The 22,843-nt window shown below is 64.3% G+C and overlaps 2 protein-coding genes across 2 annotated transcripts; both read right to left on the reverse strand.

Moving 5' to 3' along the window:
* Positions 1-1,843: 1,843 nt before the first annotated feature.
* LOC127464459 (far upstream element-binding protein 2-like) lies at positions 1,844-20,055 on the reverse strand. Its single transcript, XM_051774797.1, has 21 exons — positions 20,023-20,055; positions 19,462-19,585; positions 18,680-18,729; positions 17,756-17,827; positions 17,577-17,634; positions 15,998-16,169; positions 14,707-14,805; positions 14,513-14,611; positions 12,694-12,796; positions 12,362-12,554; positions 12,202-12,285; positions 11,792-12,045; positions 11,173-11,448; positions 9,769-9,910; positions 7,895-8,056; positions 6,019-6,138; positions 5,238-5,330; positions 4,063-4,251; positions 3,034-3,112; positions 2,777-2,938; positions 1,844-1,932 (listed from the first exon to the last, which is right to left on the reverse strand). The coding sequence occupies exons 2-21, from the start codon at positions 19,485-19,487 to the stop codon at positions 1,924-1,926; spliced, it is 2,442 nt and encodes an 813-aa protein (XP_051630757.1). The 5' UTR covers positions 19,488-19,585; positions 20,023-20,055; the 3' UTR covers positions 1,844-1,923.
* Positions 20,056-20,059: 4 nt separating this feature from the next.
* On the reverse strand, positions 20,060-22,514 carry LOC127464460 (far upstream element-binding protein 2-like). Its single transcript, XM_051774798.1, is given in 4 exon segments — positions 20,060-20,210; positions 20,212-20,286; positions 22,232-22,318; positions 22,320-22,514. Coding segments are annotated over 4 exon segments (393 nt in total). The 5' UTR covers positions 22,422-22,514; the 3' UTR covers positions 20,060-20,081.
* Positions 22,515-22,843: the final 329 nt, after the last annotated feature.

Genomic DNA, 22,843 nt, shown 5'->3' on the forward strand with positions numbered 1-22,843 from the left:
CCCCAAAAATCCCATTTATCTCCCCCCGTAATCCCATTTTCTACCCCAAAAAACCCCCTTTCCTCCCTCCCCAGAAGCCCCCTTTTTTTTTTCCACCCCCAACCTCCCCCCTCCCCGTTTCTTTTTTGCCCAAACCCGCGGGATTTGAGCCCAGCCCGGGGGGTTTTTGTTCTGTTTATTTGTGAAGTTAAAAACAAGCGGTAAAAAGTAAAAACTTTGAGCCTTCGGTGGGCGGAGCCTCCAGACGGACACGGGGGGAGGGGGGGGCGGCCGGGGGGCGCGGGGACCCCCGGGGGGGCTCGAGGGGCGATTTGGGGACCCCCAGGGTGGGTTTGAGGACCCCGGGGGGGGGCTCGAGGGGCGATTTGGGGACCCCCGGGGTGGGGTTGGGGGTCCCTGGGGGGGTTGAGGACCCCACGGGGGGGGCTCGAGGGGCGATTTGGGGACCCCCAGGTGTGGGTTGGGGGTCCCTGGGGGGGTTTGAGGACCCCCGGGGGGGGGGCTCGAGGGGCGATTTGGGGACCCCCAGGGTGGGTTGGGGTCCCTGGGGGGGGTTTGAGGACCCCCGGGGGGGGGCTCGAGGGGCGATTGGGGACCCCCAGGGTGGGTTGGGGGTCCCTGGGGGGGGTTTGGGGACACCCGGGGTGGTGAGGGGGCAATTTGGGGACCCCCAAGGGGGGGTTGGGGGTCCCTGGGTGGGGTTTGGGGACCCCCAGGGTGGGTGGGTGGGGAGATTGGGGGTCCCTGGGGGGATTTTGGGGACCCCCGGGATGGGTTGGGGGTCCCTGGGGGGGGTTTGGGGACCCCCAGGATGGGCGAGGGGGAGATTGGGGGTCCCTGGGGGGGTTTGGGGACCCCCGGGGAGGGTTGGGGGTCCCTGGGGGGGATTTGGGGACCCCCGGGGTGGGTTGGGGGTCCCCTGGGGGGGTTTGGGGACCCCCGGGGTGGGTTGGGGTCCCTGGAGGGTGGTTGGGGACAGGATTGGGGGTCCCCAGGGAGGGTTGGGGGGGGTTTGAGGGTCCCCAAAGGGTCCCAGGGGGGGAAAATTGGGGTCCCTTGGGGGGGGATTTGGGGGGTCCCCTGGGGATTTTGGGGAAGGGGGGGGTTTGGGGGGTCCCAGGGGGCTTTGAGGGGTTCCAGGGTGTCCCCAGGGCAGTTTGGGGGTCCTGGGGGGGGAATTGGGGGTCCCCCGGGGGGTTTTGGGGGTCCCCAGCGGCTCCCAGGAATGTTCGAGCAGCTCTGGGGGGCTTGGGGGGGGGGTCCCAGGGGATTTTGGGGGGTCCAGGGGGGGTCTCCTGAGGGGTCCAGGGGAGTTTGGGTGTCCTGGGGGGTCCCGGGGGGGGCCCCGAGGGGTTTGGGGGTCCTGGGAGACTCCCAAGGGGGTCCCCAGGGTTCGTCTGGGGGGGTCTGGGGGGGTTTGGGGGGTCCTGGGGGGGGTCCTCGGGGTCTCCCAGGGGTTCCCTGGGGGTCCTGGGGGGGTCCCGGGAGGTTTGGGGGGTCCTGGGGGGGGGTCCCAAGAGTCCTGGGGGGGGTCCCAAGGGGTTTGGGGTGTCCCGGGGGTCTCCTGGGGGGGGGTTGAGGGGTCCCAGGGTTCCCCTGGGGGGTCCAGGGGGGTTTGGGGTGTCCTGGGGGGGGTCCTGGGGGTCCCAGGGTTGTCCTGGGGTCCGGGAGGGTCCCGGGGGGGTCCTGGGGATGTCCTGGGGGTCCGGGGGGTTGCAGGAGGTCCCGGGGAGGGTCTCAGGAAGGGTCCTGGGTTGTCCTGGGGGTCCCAGGGGTCCAGGGAGGGTCCCAGGGGGTCTCTGGGTTGTCCTGGGGGTCCGTGGGGGTCCTGGGGGGTCCCGGGGTCCCCGCCCCCCCCTCCGGCCGCGGCCGCTCGCCCAAAACAAAAGGGGGGGGGGGTCACAGACGGGGGGCACGGTGGGGTCACTGAGCCTGTGGGGGGAGGGGGGGGGTCACGGGGTGGGGGGGGGGGGCTGGGGGTGCCCCCCGACCCACCCCAGGGGGATTTTGGGGGAGGGGGGGCTGGGGTGCCCCCGACCCACCCCTAGGGAGGATTTTGGGTTGGGGGGGGCAGTGCTTGACCCCCCAGGGGGGTATTTGGGGGGGTTTTGGGGTCCTGGGAGGTTTTGGGGTGGGGGGATTTGGGGGTGGGGGGCTTTAGTGGGGGATATTGGGGTGCCCAGGGGGGCTTCAGGTTCCCTTCAAGTGATTTGGGGGGGTCCTGGGGGGAATTTGGGGGTGTCCTGGGTGGGTTTTGGGGGGTCCTGGTTGGGTTTGGGGGTCCTACCTGCTGTCCCTGCTGTCCCCGGCCCCCCCGGGGGTCTGAGTTGGGGGGTCCCAGGGAGGTTTAGGGGTCTCAGTTGGATTTGGGGGTCCCTGGTTGCATTGGGGGATCTCGGTTGGGTCTGGGGGGTCCCTAATCGAATTTGGGGGTCCCAGGGGTGTACCTGCTGTCCCTGCTGCGCGGGGGGGGGGGCGCTGGCCCGGCCCCCCCGGGGGTCTGAGTTGGGGGGTCCCAGGGGGGGTTTAAGGTTTCTCGGTTGGGTTTGGGGGTCCCTGGTTGGGTTTGGGGGTCCCTGGGTGGGTTCAGGGGGGTCCTGGTTGGGTTTGGGGGTCCCACCTGCTGTCCCTGCTGCGCGGGGGGGGGCGCTGGCCCGGCCCCCCCGGGGGTCTGAGCTGGGGGGTCTCAGGGGATGTTTAGGGGTCCCAGGGGGTCTGGGGGTCTCAGTTGGATTTGGGGGTCCCTGGGTGGGTTCAGGGGGTCCCAGGGCTGTACCTGCTGTCCCTGCTGCGCGGGGGGGGGGCGCTGGCCCGGCCCCCCCGGGGGTCTGCCCGTAGTAGGCCGCTTGCTGCCGGTAATACTCGGCCCAGGCCGCGCTGTAGTCGGGCTGGGGGCCGGGGGGGGCCCCGGGACCACCCCCCGATGCCACCTGGGCCGCTGGGGGGGGGACACGATGGAGGGGGGGGGGGGGTCAGGGCACGTGGGGAGCCCCCGGTGCCCCCCCCCGGGGTGAGGTTTTGGGGGGGTCTCACCTTGTTTTTTGTAATACTCCTCCCAGGCCTTGGTGTAATCCTGCTGGGGGGGGGCCCCCCGGCTGCTGGGGCTGCTGCCCTGGGGGGGGGAAGTTAAAAAGGGGGGGTCAGGGGGGGTTTGGGGGGGCCCTAGGGGGGGTTTGGGGGTCCCAGACCCCCCCCTTGGACAGTTTTAACACCCCCCCCCCCAAATCCAGGTTTAAACTCACCTAGTTCCTTGTAGTTCTCCTCCCCCAGACACCCCCCAGACCCCTCCCTTCCAAATCTTAGGGGTCCCAGACCCCCCCTCTGCAAATCTTTGGGGTCCCAGCAGTGGTTTTGGGGGTCCCACCCCCCAAGGACAGTTTTAACCCCCCCCAGGACAGTTTTGACCCCCCAAGAACAGTTTAACCCCCCAAGCCCAGGTTTCACCCACCTAGTTTCTTGTAATTCTCCTCCCCCAGACCCCCCCAGACCCCCCCCTCCAAATCTTTGGGGTCCCAGCAGTGGTTTGGGGGGTCCCAGGAGTGGATTGAGGATCCCACACCCCCCCAAGGACAATTTTAACCCCCCCAGACAGTTTGAAACTCCCCCAAATCCAGGTTTAACCCCCCCAACCCCAGGTTTAACCCCCCCCAGACAGTTTAACCCCCCCAAATCCAGGTTTAACCCCCCCAAGGACAGTTTTAACCCCCCCAAATCCAGGTTTAACCCCCCCAAGTGCAGGTTTAACCCCCCAAAATCCAGGTTTAACCCCCCCAAGGACAGTTTTAACCCCCCCAAATCCAGGTTTAACCCCCCAAGTGCAGGTTTAACCCCCCCAAATCCAGGTTTAACCCCCCCAAATCCAAGTTTAACCCCCCCAAGTGCAGGTTTAACCCCCCCAAATCCAGGTTTAACCCCCCCAAATCCAAGTTTAACCCCCCCAACCCCAGGTTTAACCCCCCAAATCCAGTTTGAACCCCCCCAAACCCAGTTTTGAACCCCCCCAAGGACAATTTGAACCCCCCCAAGGACAGTTTAACCCCCCCAAGCCCGGGTTTCACCCACCTAGTTTCTTGTAGTACTCCTCCCAGGCTTGGTGTAGTCGGCCTGGCCGGCGGGGGGGGGCTGGGGGGGCTCCCCCTGCACGGGGGGGGCGGCGGGGGGGGGGCTGGGTGGGCACAGGCCCGGGGGGCTGCTGGTAATAGTGCGAGTAGGTAGGCGGCCCAGGCCGCGTTGGGGTCCGGGGCCGGCGCCCTTGCCTGGGGGGGGCCCCCAAACTGGGGGTCAGCTGGGGGGGCTGGGGACACCCCCCGGGACAGAGAGACCCCCCCCCCAGACCCAGGAACACACCCAGACCCAGAGACCCCTCCCCATAAATAGGGACCCCCCCCAGACCCAGGGAACAGCCCCAGACCCAGGGAACACCCCCAGAGACAGAGACCCCTCCCCATAAATAGAGAACCCCCCCGGACCCAGGGAACCCCCCCAGAGACAGAGAACACCCCCAGACCCAGGGAACAGCCCCCAAACTGGGGTCAGCTGGGGGGGCTGGGGACACCCCCTGGGATACAGAGACCCCCCCCCCAGACCCAGGGAACCCCCCCCAGACCAGAGACCCCCATAAATACAGAACCCCCCCAAACTGGGGTCAGCTGGGGGGGCTGGGGACACCCCCCGGGACAGAGAGACCCCCCCCCCAGACCCAGGGAACCCCCCCCAGACCCAGAGACCCCCCATAAATACAGAACCCCCCCAAACTGGGGTTAGCTGGGGGGGCTGGGGACACCCCCTGGGATACAGAGACCCCCCCCCAGACCCAGGGAACACCCCCCAGAGACAGAGAACACCCCCAGACCCAGGGGGGGGCTGGGGACACCCCCCAGGACACAGAGACCCCCCCCCCCAGAGACAGAGACCCCTCCAATAAACAGGGAACACCCCCCAGGACACGGAGACCCACCCCATAAGCAGGGACGACCCCCTAAGAACCTGGGGACCCCCCTCACAAACAGGAAACCCCCCCCCCAGGACAAAGAGGCCCCCCCATAAACAGGAAACCTCCTCAGACCCAGAGACCCTCCCCCCAGAAACTGGGGAACCCCCCCCCATAAACAGGAACAGCCCCCCTAGAACCCAGGGACCCCCCTCACAAACAGGGACCCCCCCCCCCCCCCCAAAGCAGAGACCCCCCCCAAAGCAGAGACCCCCCCCCCAAAAGCCCCCCGGGGGGCTGTGGGTACTCACTGGGGTCGTGGGGGGCCGGTGGCTGCCACTGGGGTACGTGTTGCCCCAGCCCCTGGGGGGGGTACTGGTGGGGGGGGGGACCCCCGGGGCTGCACAGAATTGGGGGGGTCAGGGGGGTGGGACCTCCCCAGCCCCCTAAATCTGGGAGGGAATCCCCAAAACATCCCCATTACCCCCTACATCCCCCCCTGCACCCCAAATCGAGGGGGGGTCCCCAAAACGTCCCCAGACCCCCCCCCCCCCCACATCCCCCCACCCCCCCCCAAACTTCAGCTTCAACCTTGGGGGGGTCTGGGGGCTCCCCCAAATCCCAGGGGGGGACCCCAAAACTTGGGGACACCCCAAAAAGAACCCTCGGCCCCACAGAGACACCGAACCCCTCCCAGCACCCCTAAATCTGGGGGGGTCCCCAAAAGACCCCCATAACCCCCCCCAGTGACCCCAAACCCCTCCTCATCACCCCCAAATTTGGGGAGGGGTCCCCAAAACACCCGCATAACCTCCCCAGAGACCCCAACCCCCCCCCAGCCCCCCCCAAATCTGGGGAGGGGGGGTCCCAAAACACCCCCATAACCCCCCATAGAGACCCCAAAACCCCAAACCAGCCCCCCCAAATCTGGGGGGGGTCCCCAGAACATTTCCCCCCCCCCAGCCCCCCCAAATCTGGGGTGTGGTTCCCAGAATACCCCCATAACCCCCCCAGAGACCCCAACCCCAAACCAGCCCCCCAAATCTGGGGGGGGGTCCCCAAAGACCCCCAAAAAGGGGGGTACTCACTGCGGGGGGGCCCCGGGGGGGCCCTGGTTGAAGGGGCCGGGGTTGAAGGGGCCCATGGGGCCGGCGGGGCCGGGGGGGCCACCCGGGGCCGGGCCCGGGGCCCACGGGGCACAGGGGACCCTGGGGGGGCAAAGGGGGGGTCACAGGGGGGGTCACGGGATCCCAGAGAGAATTTTGGGGTCCCCCAGGGTGGGTTTTTGGGGGGGTTGTGGAGTTTTGGGGGGCTTTTGGGGTGTTGTGGAGGTTTTTTGAGGGGTTTTGGGGGGTCCTGAGGGGTTCTGGGGGGGTCCATGGGGCACAGGGGACCCTGGGGGGGCAAAGGGGGGGTCACAGGGGGGGGTCACGGGACCCCAGAGCGAATTTTGGGGTCCCCCAGGGCGGGTTTTGGGGGATCCTGGGGGGGCTGGGGTCCCCCAGGGTGGGTTTTGGGGGGTTTTTGGGGGGTCCTGGGGGGGGTCCATGGGGCACAGGGGACCCTGGGGGGGCAAAGGGGGGGTCGCAGGGGGGGTTCACGGGACCCCAGAGCGAATTTTGGGGTCCCCCAGGGCGGGTTTTGGGGGATCCTGGGGGGCTGGGGTCCCCCAGGGTGGGTTTTGGGGGGTTTTTGGGGGGTCCTGGGGGGGTCCATGGGCACAGGGGACCCTGGGGGGGCAAAGGGGGGGTCGCAGGGGGGGTCACGGGACCCCAGAGCGAATTTTGGGGTCCCCCAGGGCGGGTTTTGGGGGATCCTGGGGGGGCTGGGGGACCCCAGGGTGGGTTTTGCCTGGGGTCCCAGAGGGGTTTTGGGGTCCCAGGGTTTTTTGGGGGGGCTCAGGAGGGTTTTTTGGGGTGCCCCCACCTCAATCTTCTCCTCGATGATCTCCTTGGCTGGGTTAGTTTCCTGGGGGGTCTGGGGGGGTTTTTGGGATCCCAGAGGGGTTTTGGGGTCCCGGGGAGGGGTTTTGGGGTCCCAGGGTTTCTTGGGGGGGTGGTTGGGGTCCCAGGATTTTTTTGGGGGGGGGCTCAGGAGGGTTTTTGGGTGCCCCCACCTCAATCTTCTCCTCCATGACCTCCTTGGCCAGGTCAATCTGCTGGGGGGTTTGGGGGTCCTGGGGAGGGGTTTTGGGGTCCCAGGGTTTCTCGGGGGGGGTTTTGGGGTATTGGGGGTTTTTAGGGAGGGGGTTTTGGGGTGCCCCCACCTCAATCTTCTCCTCCATGAGCTGCTTGGCCGGGTCAATCTGCTCAGGGGTCCGGGGGGATTTTGGGGGTCCCGGGAAGGAGTTTTGGGATCCCAGGGAGGGGTTTTGGGGGTCCCAGGGTTTCTTGGGGGGGTTTTGGGGTCCCAAGGTTTTTGGGGGGGGCTCAGGAGGGTATTTGGGGTGCCCCCACCTCAATCTTCTCCTCCATGACCTCCTTGGCTGGGTCAATCTGCTCGGGGGTCCGGGGGAATTTTGGGGTCCCGGGGAGGAGTTTTGGGGTCCCGGTGAGGGGTTTTGGGGTCCCAGGGTTTCTCGGGGGGGTTTTGGGGTATTGGGGTTTTTTGGGGAGGGTTTTTGGGGTATTGGGGTTTTTTGGGAGGGTTTTTGGGGTGCCCCCAACCTCAATCTTCTCCTCGATGAGCTGCTTGGTCAGGTTAATTCACTGGGGGGTTCAGGGGGATTTTGGGGGTCCCGGGGAGGGGTTTTGGGGTCCCAGAGGGGTTTTGGGGTATTGGGGTTTTTCGGGGAGGTTTTTGGGGGTGCCCCCACCTCAATCTTCTCCTCGATGAGCTGCTTGGCGTGGTCGATCTGCTGGGGGGGTCTGGGGGTCCCAGGGAGGGGTTTTGGGGTCCCCAGGGTTTCTCAGGGGGGTTTTGGGGTCCCAGGGTTTTTTGGGAGGGTCTTTGGGGTGCCCCCACCTCAATCTTCTCCTCGATGAGCTGCTTGGCGTGGTCGATCTGCTGGGGGGGTCCCCCGGATGACGAACAGTTGAAATTGGGGTCCCCGTTCGGGGGGATGCTGCCGCGAGATCTCCACGAAGGCCCCGGTCTGCTGGTTGATGGCCTTGACGTTCTCCCCCCCTGCACCCCAAAAACAACCCCCCCGGGGTCAGGGGGGGAACCCCCAAAACCATTTGGGACCCCAAAAATCCTCCCGGGGACCCCCAAACCCTTCTGGGGATCTCAAACCCTTCTGGGACCCCAAAAACCCCCATAGAGAACCCACCCCCCCTATGGTTGATGGTCTTGAGGTTCTCCCCCCCCTGCACCCCAAAAACAACCCCCCCGGGGTCAGGGGGGGGAACCCCAAAACATTTGGGACCCCAAAAATCATCCCGGGGACCCCCAAACCCTTCTGGGGATCTCAAACCCTTCTGGGACCCCAAAACCCCCATAGAGAACCCACCCCCCCCCATATTTTATGGCCTTGACGTTCTCCCCCCCTGCACCCCAAAAACAACCCCCCCGGGGTCACAGGGGGGACCCCAAAACCCCCCCGGGTCAGAGGGGGGACCCCAAAACCCTCCCGGGTCGGGGGGGGGACCCCAAACCCTTCTGGGACCCCAAAACCCCCATAGAGAACCCACCCCCCCTATGGTTGATGGCCTTGACATTCTCCCCCCCTGCACCCCAAAAACAACCCCCCCGGGGTCACAGGGGGGACCCCAAAACCCCCCCGGGTCAGAGGGGGGACCCCAAAACCCCCCTGGGACCCCAAAACCCCTCAGGGGATCCCAAACCCTTCTGGGACCCCAAAACCCCCCCCATGGTTGATGGCCTTGACACTCTCCCCCCCTGCAACCCCAAAAACAACCCCCCCGAGGTCAGAGGGAGGACCCCAAAACCCCCCCGGGTCAGAGGGGGGGGCCCCAAAAGCCCCCTGAGACCCCCAAACCCCTCAGGGGATCCCAAACCCCCCTGGGCCCCAAAACCCCCCATAGAGAACCCACCCCCCCCTATGGTTGATGGTCTTGAGGTTCTCCTCCCCTGCACCCCCAAAAACACCCCCCTGGGGTCAGAGGGGAGACCCCAAACCCTTCTGGGACCCCAAAAATCATCCTGGGGACCCCCCCAAACCCTTCAGGGGATCCCAAACCCTTCTGGGACCCCAAAATCCTCCCAGGGACCCCCAAACCCCTCAGGGGATCCCAAACCCTTTCAGGACCCCAAAAATCATCCCTGGGACCCCCAAACCCCTCAGGGGATCCCAAACCTTTCCAGGACGATTCAAGGGGGTGTTTGGAGGGTGTTTTGGGGGATATTTTGGGGTCCCAGAGGGATGATTTGGGGGTGTTTTGGGGTCCCAGTTGGGGGGGTCCCAGGGGGGATGATTTGGGGGGTGTTTTGGGGGTTCCAGGGGGATGATTTGAGGGGTATTTTGGGGTCCCAGGGGGATGATTTGGGGTGTTTTGGGGGGTGTCTGGAGGATCCCAGGGGGATGATTTGAGGGGTATTTTGGGGGTTCTGGGGGGGATGTTTTGGGGTCTGGCTGGGGGGTCCCGTGGGGATGATTTGGGGACGTTTTGTGGGGTGTTTGGGGGTGTTTTGGGGCCCAGTTGGGGGGTCCCAGGGGGGATGATTTGAGGGGTATTTTGGGGGTCCCGTGGGGGATGATTTGGGGGTGTTTTGGGGGGTGTCTGGAGGGTCCCAGGGGGATGATTTGAGGGGTATTTTGGGGGTCCCGTGGGGATGATTTGGGAAGTGTTTTGGGGGTATTTTGAGGGTTCCAGGGGGATGATTTGGGGTTGTTTTGGGGGTTGTTTTGGGGTCTGGGGGTCGCAGCCCCCCCTCACCTCTGCCGATGACCAGCCCACACTTGTGGGTGGGGATGGAGAAGGTCATTTCCCCCCCGGGGGGGCCCCAACTGCCCTGGCCCCGCCCCCGGCCCCGCCCCCCCGGGGGCAGCCCCGGCCCGGGGGGTCCTGTGGGGCCACTCTGTGGAGAGGGGGGGGGAAAAGGGGGGGTCAGAGGGGGGGCAGCACAGCCCCCAACCCCCTGACCCCCAAAACAGCAGGTTCTGAGCCCAAAAACCCTCCCTGACCCCCCTAAAACCTCCCTGACCCCCCCAAACCTCCCTGACCCCGAAACAGCAGGTTCTGAGCCCAAAAACCCTCCCTGACCCCCCTAAAACCTCCCTGACCCCCCCCAAACCTCCCTGACCCCGAAACAGCAGGTTCTGAGCCCAAAACCCCTCCCTGATCCCCCCAAAACCTTCCTGGCCCCCCCCCCAAACCTCCCTAACCCCCAGAACAGCAGCTTCTGAGCCAAAAAACCCTCCCTGAACCCCCCAAACCTCCCTGACCCCCCCAAACCCCCTGACCCCCAAAACAGCAGGTTCTGAGCCCAAAACCCCTCCCTGACCCCCCAAACCTCCCTGACCCCCCCTCAAAACCTCCCTGAACCCCCCAAAACCTCCCTGACCCCCCCCAACCCACTGACCCCTAAAACAGCAGGTTCTGAGCCCAAAAACTCTCCCTGACCCCCCCAACCTCCCTGACCCCCCAAAAAACCTCCCCGACCCCAAAACAGCAGGTTCTAAGCCCAAAACCCCTCCCTGACCCCCCCAAAACCTTCCTTACCCCCCAAAACCTCCCTGACCTCAAAACAGCAGGTTCTGAGCCCAAAAAACCCTCCCTGACCCCCCCCAAACCTCCCCTGACCCCTCCCCAGTGCTCCCAGTTTGCCCAGTTCCCCTCAGGCTCTGCAGCAGGTCCTGGATGATCCCCCAGTGTCCCAGTTCCCATTCCCAGTGCTCCCAGTTTGCCCAGTTCCCCTGAGGCTCTGCAGCAGGTCCTGGATGATCCCCCAGTGTCCCAGTTCCCATTCCCAGTGCTCCCAGTTTGCCCAGTTCCCCTGAGGCTCTGCAGCAGGTCCTGGATGATCCCCCAGTGTCCCAGTTCCCATTCCCAGTGCTCCCAGTTTGCCCAGTTCCCCTCAGGCTCTGCAGCAGGTCCTGGATGATCCCCCAGTGTCCCAGTTCCCCAGTCCCAGTGCTCCCAGTTTGCCCAGTTCCCCTGAGGCTCTGCAGCAGGTCCTGGATGATCCCCCAGTGTCCCAGTTCCCCAGTCCCAGTGCTCCCAGTGCTCCCAGTTTGCCCAGTTACCCTGAGGCTCTGCAGCAGGTCCTGGATGATCCCCCAGTGTCCCAGTTCCCCAGTCCCAGTGCTCCCAGTGCTCCCAGTTTGCCCAGTTTCCCACCCTCAGGCTCTGCAGCAGGTCCTGGATGATCCCCCAGTGTCCCAGTTCCCATTCCCAGTGCTCCCAGTGCTCCCAGTTTGCCCAGTTCCCCTGAGGCTCTGCAGCAGGTCCTGGATGATCCCCCAGTGTCCCAGTTCCCATTCCCAGTGCTCCCAGTTTGCCCAGTTACCCTGAGGCTCTGCAGCAGGTCCTGGATGATCCCCCAGTGTCCCAGTTCCCATTCCCAGTGCTCCCAGTGCTCCCAGTTTGCCCAGTTACCCTGAGGCTCTGCAGCAGGTCCTGGATGATCCCCCAGTGTCCCAGTTCCCATTCCCAGTGCTCCCAGTGCTCCCAGTTTGCCCAGTTCCCCTGAGGCTCTGCAGCAGGTCCTGGATGATCCCCCAGTGTCCCAGTTCCCATTCCCAGTGCTCCCAGTTTGCCCAGTTCCCCTCAGGCTCTGCAGCAGGTCCTGGATGATCCCCCAGTGTCCCAGTTCCCCAGTCCCAGTGCTCCCAGTGCTCCCAGTTTGCCCAGTTTCCCACCCTCAGGCTCTGCAGCAGGTCCTGGATGATCCCCCAGTGTCCCAGTTCCCATTCCCAGTGCTCCCAGTTTGCCCAGTTCCCCTCAGGCTCTGCAGCAGGTCCTGGATGATCCCCCAGTGTCCCAGTTCCCCAGTCCCAGTGCTCCCAGTGCTCCCAGTTTGCCCAGTTACCCTGAGGCTCTGCAGCAGGTCCTGGATGATCCCCCAGTGTCCCAGTTCCCCATTCCCAGTGCTCCCAGTGCTCCCAGTTTGCCCAGTTCCCCTGAGGCTCTGCAGCAGGTCCTGGATGATCCCCCAGTGTCCCAGTTCCCCAGTCCCAGTGCTCCCAGTGCTCCCAGTTTGCCCAGTTACCCTGAGGCTCTGCAGCAGGTCCTGGATGATCCCCCAGTGTCCCAGTTCCCATTCCCAGTGCTCCCAGTTTGCCCAGTTCCCCTCAGGCTCTGCAGCAGGTCCTGGATGATCCCCCAGTGTCCCAGTTCCCATTCCCAGTGCTCCCAGTTTGCCCAGTTACCCTGAGGCTCTGCAGCAGGTCCTGGATGATCCCCCAGTGTCCCAGTTCCCATTCCCAGTGCTCCCAGTTTGCCCAGTTACCCTCAGGCTCTGCAGCAGGTCCTGGATGATCCCCCAGTGTCCCAGTTCCCATTCCCAGTGCTCCCAGTTTGCCCAGTTACCCTGAGGCTCTGCAGCAGGTCCTGGATGATCCCCCAGTGTCCCAGTTCCCCAGTCCCAGTGCTCCCAGTGCTCCCAGTTTGCCCAGTTACCCTGAGGCTCTGCAGCAGGTCCTGGATGATCCTGGCCGCGTGCTCGCAGCGCTCGGGGGGTCCCATGATGTGGGCGATCTTCTCCGGCCCCGTCCCGTCGTCTGGGGGGGTTTTTGGGGGGTCAGAATTCCCCAAAATCCCAAGAAAAGGGGTTTTTATGGGAAAAGGGGGTTGTTTTTTGGGGGAAAAGGGGGTTGTTTTTTGGGGGAAAAAGGGTTTTTTTTGGGGGGAAAATGGGACCTTGTTTGAACTGGATCCGGACCCCGGCGTCGTTCTGGATCTTCTTGATCATCTCCCCGCTGCGGCCGATGACGACCCCGACCGAGTGACGGGGCACTGGCACCTGGGGGGGCACGGTTTGGGGGGAAATCAGGGGGTTTTGGGCAAAAAATGGAGGTTTGGGGCGAAAAAATGGGGAGTTTGGGTTAAAAAATGGGGGTTTGGGGCAAAAAAATTGGGAGATTGGGTTAAAAAATGGGAGTTTGGGGGGTTTGATCATCACAATGATGACGACCCCGACCGAGTGACGGGGTACTGGCACCTGGGGGGGGGCACGTTTTGGGGGGAAAAATGAGGATTTTGGGTGAAAAATGGGGGTCTGGGATGAAATCAGGGGGTTTTGGGGTGAAAAATGGGGGGGTTTGGGGTGAAAAATGAAAAATGGGAGTTTGGGGGTTTTGATCATCACGAGGTCAATGACGACCCCGACCGAGTGACGGGGCACTGGCACCTGGGGGGGCACATTTTGGGGGGAAAAATGAGGATTCTGGGTGAAAAACGGGGGGTTGGGGGGAAATCAGGGGGGTTTGGGGTGAAAAATGGGGGGTTTGGGGTGAAAAATGGGGGTTTGGGGGGGTTTGATCATCACGAGGCCGATGACGACCCTGACGGAGTGACGGGGCACTGGGACCTGGGGGGGAGGATTTGGGGGGAAAAATGAGGATTTTGGGTGAAAAATGGAGGTTTGGGGGTGAAAAAATGGGGGGTTGGGGCAAAAAAATTGGGAGATTGGGTTAAAAAATGGGGGGTTTTGGGGTGAAATGGGGGTTTGGGGGGTTTGATCATCACGAGGCCGATGACGACCCTGATGCAGTGACGGGGCACTGGGACCTGGGGGGGGAGGTTTTGGGGGGAAAAATGAGGATTTTGGGCGAAAAATGGGGGTCTGGGATGAAATCAGGGGGTTTTGGGGTGAAATCAGGGTGTTTTGGGGTGCAATGAGATGGTTTTGGGGTGAAATCAGGGTGTTTCGGGGTGAAATCAGGGTGTTTTGGGGTGAAATGAAGGTGTTTTGGGGTGAAATGAGGGTGTTTTGGGGTGAAATGAGGGTGTTCGGGGTGTGTTTTTGGGGTGAAATCAGGGTGTTTTTGGGGTGGTTTTGGGGTGAAAGATGTTTTTGGGGTGAAATCAGGGTGTTTTGGGGTGGTTTTGGGGTGAAAGGAGATGTTTTTGGGGTGAAATCAGGGTGTTTGGGGGTGAAATGAGGGTGTTTGGGGTGCAATGAGATGGTTTTGGGGTGAAATCAGGAGGTTTTGGGGTGCAATGAGATGGTTTTGGGGTGAAAGGAAGTGTTTTGGGGTGAAATTGGGGTGTTTTGGGGTGCAATGAGATGGTTTTGGGGTGCAATGAGGGTGGTTTGGGGTGGTTTTGGGGTGAAAGGAGGTGTTTTGGGGTGAAATCAGGAGGTTTTGTGGTGCAATGAGATGGTTTTGGGGTGTAATTAGATGGTTTTGGGGTGAAAGGAGGTGTTTTGGGGTGAAATCAGGGGGTTTTGGGGTGAAATGAGGGTGTTTTGGGGTGTTTTTGGGGTGAAATCAGGGTGTTTTAGGGTGAAATCAGGGAGTTTTGGGGTGAAAGGAGGGTGTTTTGGGGCGAAATGAGGGTGTTTGGGGTGGTTTTGGGGTAAAAGGAGGTGTTTTTGGGGTGAAAGGAGGGTGTTTTGGGGTGAAAGGAGGGTGTTTGGGGTGGTTTTGGGGTGAAATGAGGGTGTTTGGGGTGGTTTTGGGGTGAAAGGAGGTGTTTTGGGGTGGTTTTGGGGTGTTTTTGGGGTGGCACTCACGTCGATGCCCCCGCCCAGGCGGGCCCCGTAGTCCGAGCGCTCCCCGAAGCCGCCCTGGTCCCGCTCCCGCAGGATGTCCAGCACCATCTCACAGGCTTGCTGGCAATTTGGGGGGGCAGCAGGGGGGGGTCAGAGGGGTCAGGGGGGTGGGTTTTGGGGTCGGGGGGGGGTGTGTTTTAGGGGGGCTGCCTCACCTGCACCTTGTAGGGCTCGCCGATGATGCGCAGGGGTTTGTCCACGTTGGTGTTTTGGGAACCGTCTTGGATCAGGATCATCTTCACCCCGGCCCGTTCCTGGGGGGGCACCCACGGCCCTCAGGGGGGAGCCCCCACCCCCAAAAAAACCTGCCCCAAACCCGCCACTGCCCCCGGGGGGGGGGGGCAGGGAAGGGGGTTTTTGGGGGGTACCTGGAGCTGGTTGATGGTTTCTCCCCCACTTTCCCTATGAGCAGCTCACTGGGATCATCAGGGACCCCAAACCCCTCAGTGACCCCAAACCCCCTCAGTGACCCCCCCCCAAACCCCTCAGTGACCCCCCCCAAACCCCTGAGTGACCCCCCCCAGGTGTATTTGGGGGGTACCTGGAGCTGTTTGATGGTCCTCTCCCCATTTCCCTATGAGCAGCTCACTGGGATCATCAGAGACCCCAAACCCCCCAAACCCCCCCAAATCCCTCAGTGACCCCAAACCCCTCAATGACCCCTCAGTGACCCCCCCAAACCCCTCACTGACCCCCCAAACCCCACAGTGACCCCCCCCCCAAGGTATATTTTGGGGGTACCTGGAGCTGTTTGATGGTCTCCCCCCCCCTTGCCAATGACCAGCCCAGCCTTCCCTGCAGGGATCATCAGGGACCCCAAACCCCCCAAAACCCCCCCTAACTCCCCCCAAACCCCCCCCTAACTCCCCCCAAACCCCCCATAACTGCCCCAAACCCCCCCAGGTGTATTTTGGGGGTACCTGGAGCTGTTTGATGGTCTCCCCCCCCCTTGCCAATGACCAGCCCAGCCTTCCCTGCAGGGATCATCAGGGACCCCAAACCCCCCAAACCCCCCCTAACTCCCCCCAAACCCCCCCCTAACTCCCCCCAAACCCCCCCTAACTCCCCCCAAACCCCCCCAGGTGTATTTTGGGGGTACCTGGAGCTGTTTGATGGTCTCCCCCCCTTTCCCAATGACCAGCCCAGCCTTCCCTGCAGGGATCATCAGGGACCCCAAACCCCCCATAACTCCCCCCAAACCCCCCCTAACTCCCCCCAGACCCCCCCTAACTCCCCCCAAACCCCTCAGTGACCCCCCCCAGGTGTATTTGGGGGTACCTGGAGCTGTTTGATGGTCTCCCCCCCTTTCCCAATGACCAGCCCAGCCTTCCCTGCAGGGATCATCAGGGACCCCAAACCCCCCAAACCCCCCCTAACTCCCCCCAAACCCCCCCTAACTCCCCCCAAACCCCTCAGTGACCCCCCCCAGGTGTATTTTGGGGGTACCTGGAGCTGTTTGATGGTCTCCCCCCCCTTGCCAATGACCAGCCCAGCCTTCCCTGCAGGGATCATCAGCTCCTGGACCGTCCCGTTCTGCCCGTTGGCCGAGTCGGGGAAGGGGCCGGGGGGACCCCCCCGACCCCGGGACACGATGTCGTCCAGCAGGGCCTTGGCCTTCCTGGGGGGGTTTGGGGGGGATTTTGGGGGTCACTGAGGGGTTTGGGGGGGATTTGGGGGCTTTAGGAAATACTTGGGGGGGATTGGGGGGTCACTGAGGGGTTTGAGGGGTCACTGAGGGGTTTGGGGGGTATTTGGGGGGTTTAGGGGGCACTTGGAGGGGGATGTGGGGGGTCACTGAGGGGTTTGGGGGGGATTTGAGGGGTCACTGAGGGGTTTAGGGGGCACTTGGGGGGGATTTGGGGGGCCACTGAGGGGTTTTGGGGGGTCACTGAGGGGCTTGGGGGGTCACTGAGGGGCTTGGGGGGGAATTGAGGGGTCACTGAGGGGTTTGAGGGGTCACTGAGGGGGATTGGGGGGGATTTGAGGGGTTCAGGGGGCACTTGGGGGGATTTGGGGGTCACTAAGGGGTTTGAGGGGTCACTGAGAGGGATTTGGGGGGTCACTGACGGAGTTGGGGGGGATTTGAGGGGTCACTGAGGGGTTTGGGGGGGGATTTGGGGGGTTTAAGGGGCACTTGAGAGGAGTTTGGGGGGGTCACTGAAGGCTTTTGGGGGGAATTTGGGGGGTTTAGGGGGCACTTGGGGGGGATCTGGGGGGTCACTGAGGGGTTTGGGGGAGATTTGGAGGGGGAATGGGGAGTTTGGGAGGGGGAGGGGGGGGATTTGGGGGGGTCACTGAGGGGTTTGAGGGGTCATTGAGGGGTTTGGGGGGGATTTGGGTGGTCACTGAGGGGTTTGAGAAAAGTTTGGAGGGGGAATGGGGGGGTCTGGAGGGAATTTGGGTGTCCCTGAAGGGGTTTTGGGGGGTGGGTTGGGGCTCGCAGGGGTGTTTTTTGGGCAGTATTTGGGGGTCTCTGAGAAGGTTTTGGGGGTCCCAGGGGTGGTCTGGGGGGGTCTTTGGGGGCCTCTGAGGAGGTTTTGGGGGTCCCAGGGGAATTTTGGGGGTCCCTGAACAGGTTTTTTGGGGTGCCTGGGGAACCCAGGGGTGGTTTTGGGGGTCCCTGAGCAGGTTTGGGGGGCTCCCAGAGGTGATTCTGGGGAATCCCAGGGGGGATTTGGGACCCCCAGGGAGGTCCCTGAGGAGGTTTTCGAGGTGTTGGGGTGTCCCAGGGGTGGTTTTGGGGGGTGTTTGGGGGTCCCAAGGGTGGTTTGGGGGTCCCAGGGAAGTTTTGGGGTTCCCAGGGGTGGTTTTGGGGGGTCTTTGGGTGTGTCTGTGACTCCCAGGGGTGATTTTGGGGTTCCCAGGGGTAATTTTGGGGTTCCCAGGGGTGGTTTTGGGGGTCCCTGAGGAAGTTCTGGGGGTCCCAGGGAAGTTTTTGGGGGTCCCAGGAAAGTTTTGGGGATCCCTGAGCAGGTTTTGGGGTTCCCAGGGGTGGTTTTGGGGGGTCTTTGGGGGTCTCACTCACTGCACGGCCTCCGGGGACCCCGTGAGGGAGACGCTCCTCTCGGGTAACCCGCCGCTGTCTGGGGGGGGCACAGGGGGGGTCAGGGGGGGGCCCCAGAGGTTTTGGGGGTCCCCCCAGGCCTTCAGGGGGTCCCCCCAGGCCTTCAGGGGGTGGGTTTTGGGGTGCCAGCCCCCCTTTACCTGGGGAGATCTGCACCTTGCACCCCGAGTCCTGCTGGATCTTGTTGATCTGTTCCCCCCCTCGCCCGATAACTGGGGGGGGGGACACACAAAGGGGGGGTTTGGGGGGGTCCCCAAAACTGCCCCAGGGTCCCCTGAGCCCCCCCAGGGCCCCCCCAGCCCCAGGACCCCTTAAACACCCCCTGGGGACCCCCCAAATCCTGCTGGATCTTGTTGATCTGTTCCCCCCCCTCGCCCGATAACTGGGGGGGGCACAAAAATACACACAAGGGGGGGGTTTGGGGGGGGTCCCCAAATGCCCCCCAGGGGTCCCCCAAACCCCACTGGGGCCCCCCCAGTCCCAGGACCCCTTAAACACCCCCTGGGGGACCCCCCCAAATCCTGCTGGATCTTGGTGATCTGTTCCCCCCCTCGCCCGATAACTGGGGGGGGGGACACAAAAATACACACAAGGGGGGGGTTTGGGGGGGTCCCCAAATGCCCCCAGGGGTCCCCCAAACCCCCCCGGGGCCCCCCCCAGTCCCAGGACCCCTTAAACACCCCCTGGGGACCCCCAAAGTCGCCCTGAGGGGACCCCAAAACCCTCCCAGGACCCTCCAAATCCTCCTCAGGGCTCCCCAAGACCCCTCCAGGACCCCAAAAAACCCCTCCAGGACCCCCCCAAAATCTCCCCCCAGGAACCCCCAGCTTCCCCCCAGGACCCCCCCAGATCCCTCTCAGGACCCCCAGACCCCTCTGGGACCCCCCAATCCCCCCCCCAGGGCCCCCCCCAACACCTCCTGGACCCCCCAATCCCCCTCAGGACCCCCCCAGGACTCCCCAATCCCCCCCAGACCCTCCCAGGACCTCCCAACCCCCCTCCAGGCCCCCCAATCCCCCCCAGGACCCCCCAAGCCCCCCCAGAGCCCCCCAGCCCCCACTCACTGAGGCCCACCATGCCGTCGGGGACCCGGTACTCCTCCGTCACCGTCGTCCTGGGGGGGCACGGGGGGGGGTCACGGGGCACAAAAACCACCCCAAACCACCCCAAAAACCACCCCCAGACCCCCCAAAAACACCCCCAGGACACCCAAAAACACCCCAAAACCACCCCCAGACCCCCCAAAACACCCCAAAACAACACCCTCAGGACACCCAAAAACATGCCAAGGGCAGTTAAAACCACCCAGGACACCCCAAAACCACTCAGAGACCCCCAAAACCCATCAAATCTCCCCCCCAAACCCTCTAAAGCCCCCAGGACCCCCCAAATCCCCCCCAAAACCTCTCCAAGACCCCCCAAAAAAATCAAATCCCCCCCTCAAACCCTCTAAAGCCCCCCAGGACCCCCCAAATCCCCCCCAAAACCTCTCCAAGACCCCCCAAAGCCCCCCAATATTCAAATGCCCCCCTAAAGCCCCCAGGCCCCCCCCAAACCTCTCCAAGACCCCCCAACCCCCCCCCAAAAAAATCAAATCCCCCCTTCAACCCCCCTCTAAAGCCCCCCAGGACCCCCCAAATCCCCCCCCAAACCTCTCCAAGACCCCCCAAAACCCCCAAAAAAATCAAATCCCCCCCCAAAGCCCCCCAACCCCCCCCAAATCCCCCCCAAAAAAAATCAAATCCCCCCCTAAAGCCCCCCAAACCCCCCCAAAGCCCCCCAAAAAATCAAATCCCCCCCGTAAAGCCCCCCAGGCCCCCCCAAACCCCCCCCAAACCCCCCTTACCTGGGTGGGGGGTGGATGGGCCCCATGGGCGCCGGCAGCGCTGGGGGGGGAACCCGACCCGGCTGGGGGGGTCCCCCCGATTTGGGGGGGCCTGGGGAGGGCCCAAAACCCCCGGGACCCCCTTCTGGAGACCCCAAAACGAGCTCAGAACCCGTCGGAAAACAGAAAAGTCCCCAAAGATCCCCCCCAAAACCCTCCCAGGACCCCCCCAAAACCCTCCCCAGGCCCCCCCAACCCCCCCCCCAGGCCCCCTCAACACCTCCTGGACCCCCCAAACACCTCCTGGACCCCCAAACTCCCCTCCAGGACCCCCAATCCCCCTCCCCATGACCCCTCAAACCCCTCCAGGACCCCCCAAACACCTCCTGGACCCCCAAACTCCCCTCCAGGACCCCACAACACCCCCCCCCAGGACCCCCTAATCCCCACCCAGGACCCCCTAATCTCCCCCCAGGCCCCCTCAAACACCTCCTGGACCCCCAAACTCCCCTCCAGGCCCCCCCAGTCCTCCTCCAGGACCCCCCTAAGCCCCCCCCAGACCCCCCAAACCCCCCCACTCACCGTCCCCCTGCGTCGCCAACTTCTTGCTCTCGGCTGATCTGGGGAAGGGGGAGGAGGTTTTAGGGACCCCCCAACCGCCCCCCCCCCGGGTTTTGGGGGGCCCCCCCGTGCTCTGGGGGGGGTCCCCCGGGGTCTGGGGGTCCCTCCCCCCCCTTACCACCGTCCTCCAGCTGCCGTTTCTGCCCCCCCAAAGCCCCCGAAGTCGGGGGGGGGGTTGTTGTTGGGCACCGGCGGCGCCGCGTCCCCCCCGATCTTGGCCGCGATCTGGGGGGGCAAAAAGGGGGGTCACCCCAAAATTTAGGGGGTCTGGACCCCCCCCGGGACCCCCAGGATCGTCCCACAGGACTCAGCATCCCCCTGGGACCCCCAAATTGCTGCTGAGGTATCCCAGAAACCACCCTGGGACCCCCCGAAAACCTCCCCAGGACCTCCAAGAGCCTCCCCGGGACCCCCAAACACTGCTCAGAGACCCCCAAAAACCTGCCTGGGACCCCCATATACTGCTCAGGGACCCCCAGAAACCTCCCTGGGACCTCCAAAAACCTGCCTGGACCCCCAAAAACCTGCCTGGGGGCCCCAAAAATCACCCAGGGACCCCCAAAAACCTCCCCATGACCTCCAAAAGCCTCTCCAGGACCCCCAAAAACCACCCTGGGACCCCCAAAAACCTCCCAGGACCTCCAAGAGCCTCCCGGGACCCCCAAAAACTGCTCAGAGACCCCCAAAACCTGCCTGGGACCCCAAAAAACTGCTCAGGGACCCCCAAAAACCTTCCAGGACCTCCAAGAGCCTCCCTGGGACCCCCAAAAACCTCCCTGGGACCCCCAAAAACCGCCCTGGGACCCCCAAAAACCACCCTGGGACACCCAACCTCCCCCCAGAACCACACCAGGGACCCCTCAATGACCCTCCAGGGACCCTCAAAACCCCCCTGGGACCCCCAAACACTGCCCTGGGACCCCCAAAAACCACCCTAAAACCCACAAAAACTGCCCTGGGACCCCCCAAAAACTGCCCTGGGACCCCCAAGCTCCCCCCCAAAACCACCCCAGGAACCCCCAAACACTGCCCTGGGACCCCCAACGTCTCCCCCAAACTCACCCCAGGGACCCCCAAGACCTCATCGGGACTCTCAAAGCCCCCCCCAAAATTGCCCCCCAGGACCCCCCAACCTCCCCAAAACACTCCTGGAACCTCCCCAGCATCCCCCCAAAAGCCCCCCAGGGACCCCCAAAATAATCCCCCAGGCCCCCCCATCCCCCCCTGGGACCCCCAAAACTGCCCACGGGACTCCGGGAGCCCAAACCGGGGGGGGAGAGACCCCAAAACCCCTCCCGAGCCCCCCAAAGAACCCCCACACCGGCGTGAGCCCCCCCAGGACCCCCCAAAACCCCTCCGTCACCTCCCAGACCTCCCCCAGGACCCCCAAAACAGCACGAGAGCCCCAAAACCTCCCCAAAACCACCCCCTCTCCCCATCCCGGGCAGAACCACCGTTAATTGGAGTGTTAATTGCGTTAATTACCATAATTACGGCGCCCGGGGGGGGCGAAAATCGGGGCGGGGGGCGCCGGGAATTGGGGAGGGGGGAGCGGCGGGATTTTGGGGGTAATTACGGTAAATTGCGGCCGTTACCGTAATTACAGCGCCGGGACCCCCCCCGGAAAGTCGGGGGGGGGGCGGCGGGAATTGGGGGGGGGAATTACGGTAGATTACGGTAACTACCGTAATTACAGCGCGGGACCCTCCTAAAATTGGGGGAAACTTTGGGGGGCATTTAAAAAAGGGGGGGGGGGGGAACAGAGAGGGGGCAGCGAGAGAGGGGGGTAATTACCGTAAATTCCGTTAAATTACGGTAATTACCGTAATCGCGGCGGCGGGACCACCCCCCCAAAAACTGAAGGATACCGGGAATTGGGGAAAGGGGGGGAAAAAAACCGGGAATTGGGGAGGGAAAGCGGGAATTGGGGCGGGAAGGGGGGGGAGATGGAAACGGGGGGAGGGGTGAACACGATGGAGGGGGGGATTTTTGGGAGGGGGAGGGGTAACACCCCCCCCTCCTCCTCCACGACCCCCCTGAGGGGGGTGGGCGGGGCCTTCCCGGGCAGGACCCCCTGAGGGAGGAGGAGGGAGGGGGCCGGGGGGGGGGGAGTTGTTGACGCCGGGGGGGGAGATGGGGGGGGTCTCCCGAATACCGCCCCCCTCCTCACCTGCCGCGCGCGCTGCACCGCGTCTGCGAACGCGTCCTTGCGCCCCGTCCCGCCGCCGCCGCCGCCGCCGCCGCCCGGGCCCCCTCCCGGACCCCCCCCCCGCGCCCCCGGCGGGCCCGGCCGAGGGGGGGGCGGCGGGGGCGGCCCCGGGCTGGGGGGGCGGGGGCGGCGCGGGGCCGAACTCGGACATGGCGGAGGCGGCGACGGGGCCCGGGCCGCGCTACCCCTCACGGCGCGCGGGGCACGCTGGGAGCGCGCCGGGCACGGCCCCGCCCACGGGGCGCCGCGCTGGCCAATCGGCGACGGGGAGCGCTGTGACGGGCAGTGCGCTCCGCCAATCGCCGGCGGGCGGGCGGGAGCGAGCGGTGTTTGGCGGGCGCGCGGACCAATGAGAGTGCGGGGATGAGGGCGGAGGGGGCGGGACCGTCGCGCGCCGCCATTGCTGAGCGGGAGCGGAAGTGGCGCCATGGAGGCGGGGCGTCAGGGTGAGCGGCGCGCCAGGCAGCCAATAGCGCGCGTGATTGTAGGACCCGCGCGTGAGTGACGGCAGACGCGACCAATGGAACCGCGCATGGCTCTCGGCGCGCTCCCATTGGTTCAGCTTCGGGGAGG

Source organism: Manacus candei, unplaced genomic scaffold (assembly GCF_025592945.1).
Source record: "Manacus candei isolate 608988 ecotype Guabito, Panama unplaced genomic scaffold, ASM2559294v1 h1tg000226l, whole genome shotgun sequence".
In the NCBI taxonomy this organism is placed as follows: domain Eukaryota; kingdom Metazoa; phylum Chordata; class Aves; order Passeriformes; family Pipridae; genus Manacus; species Manacus candei.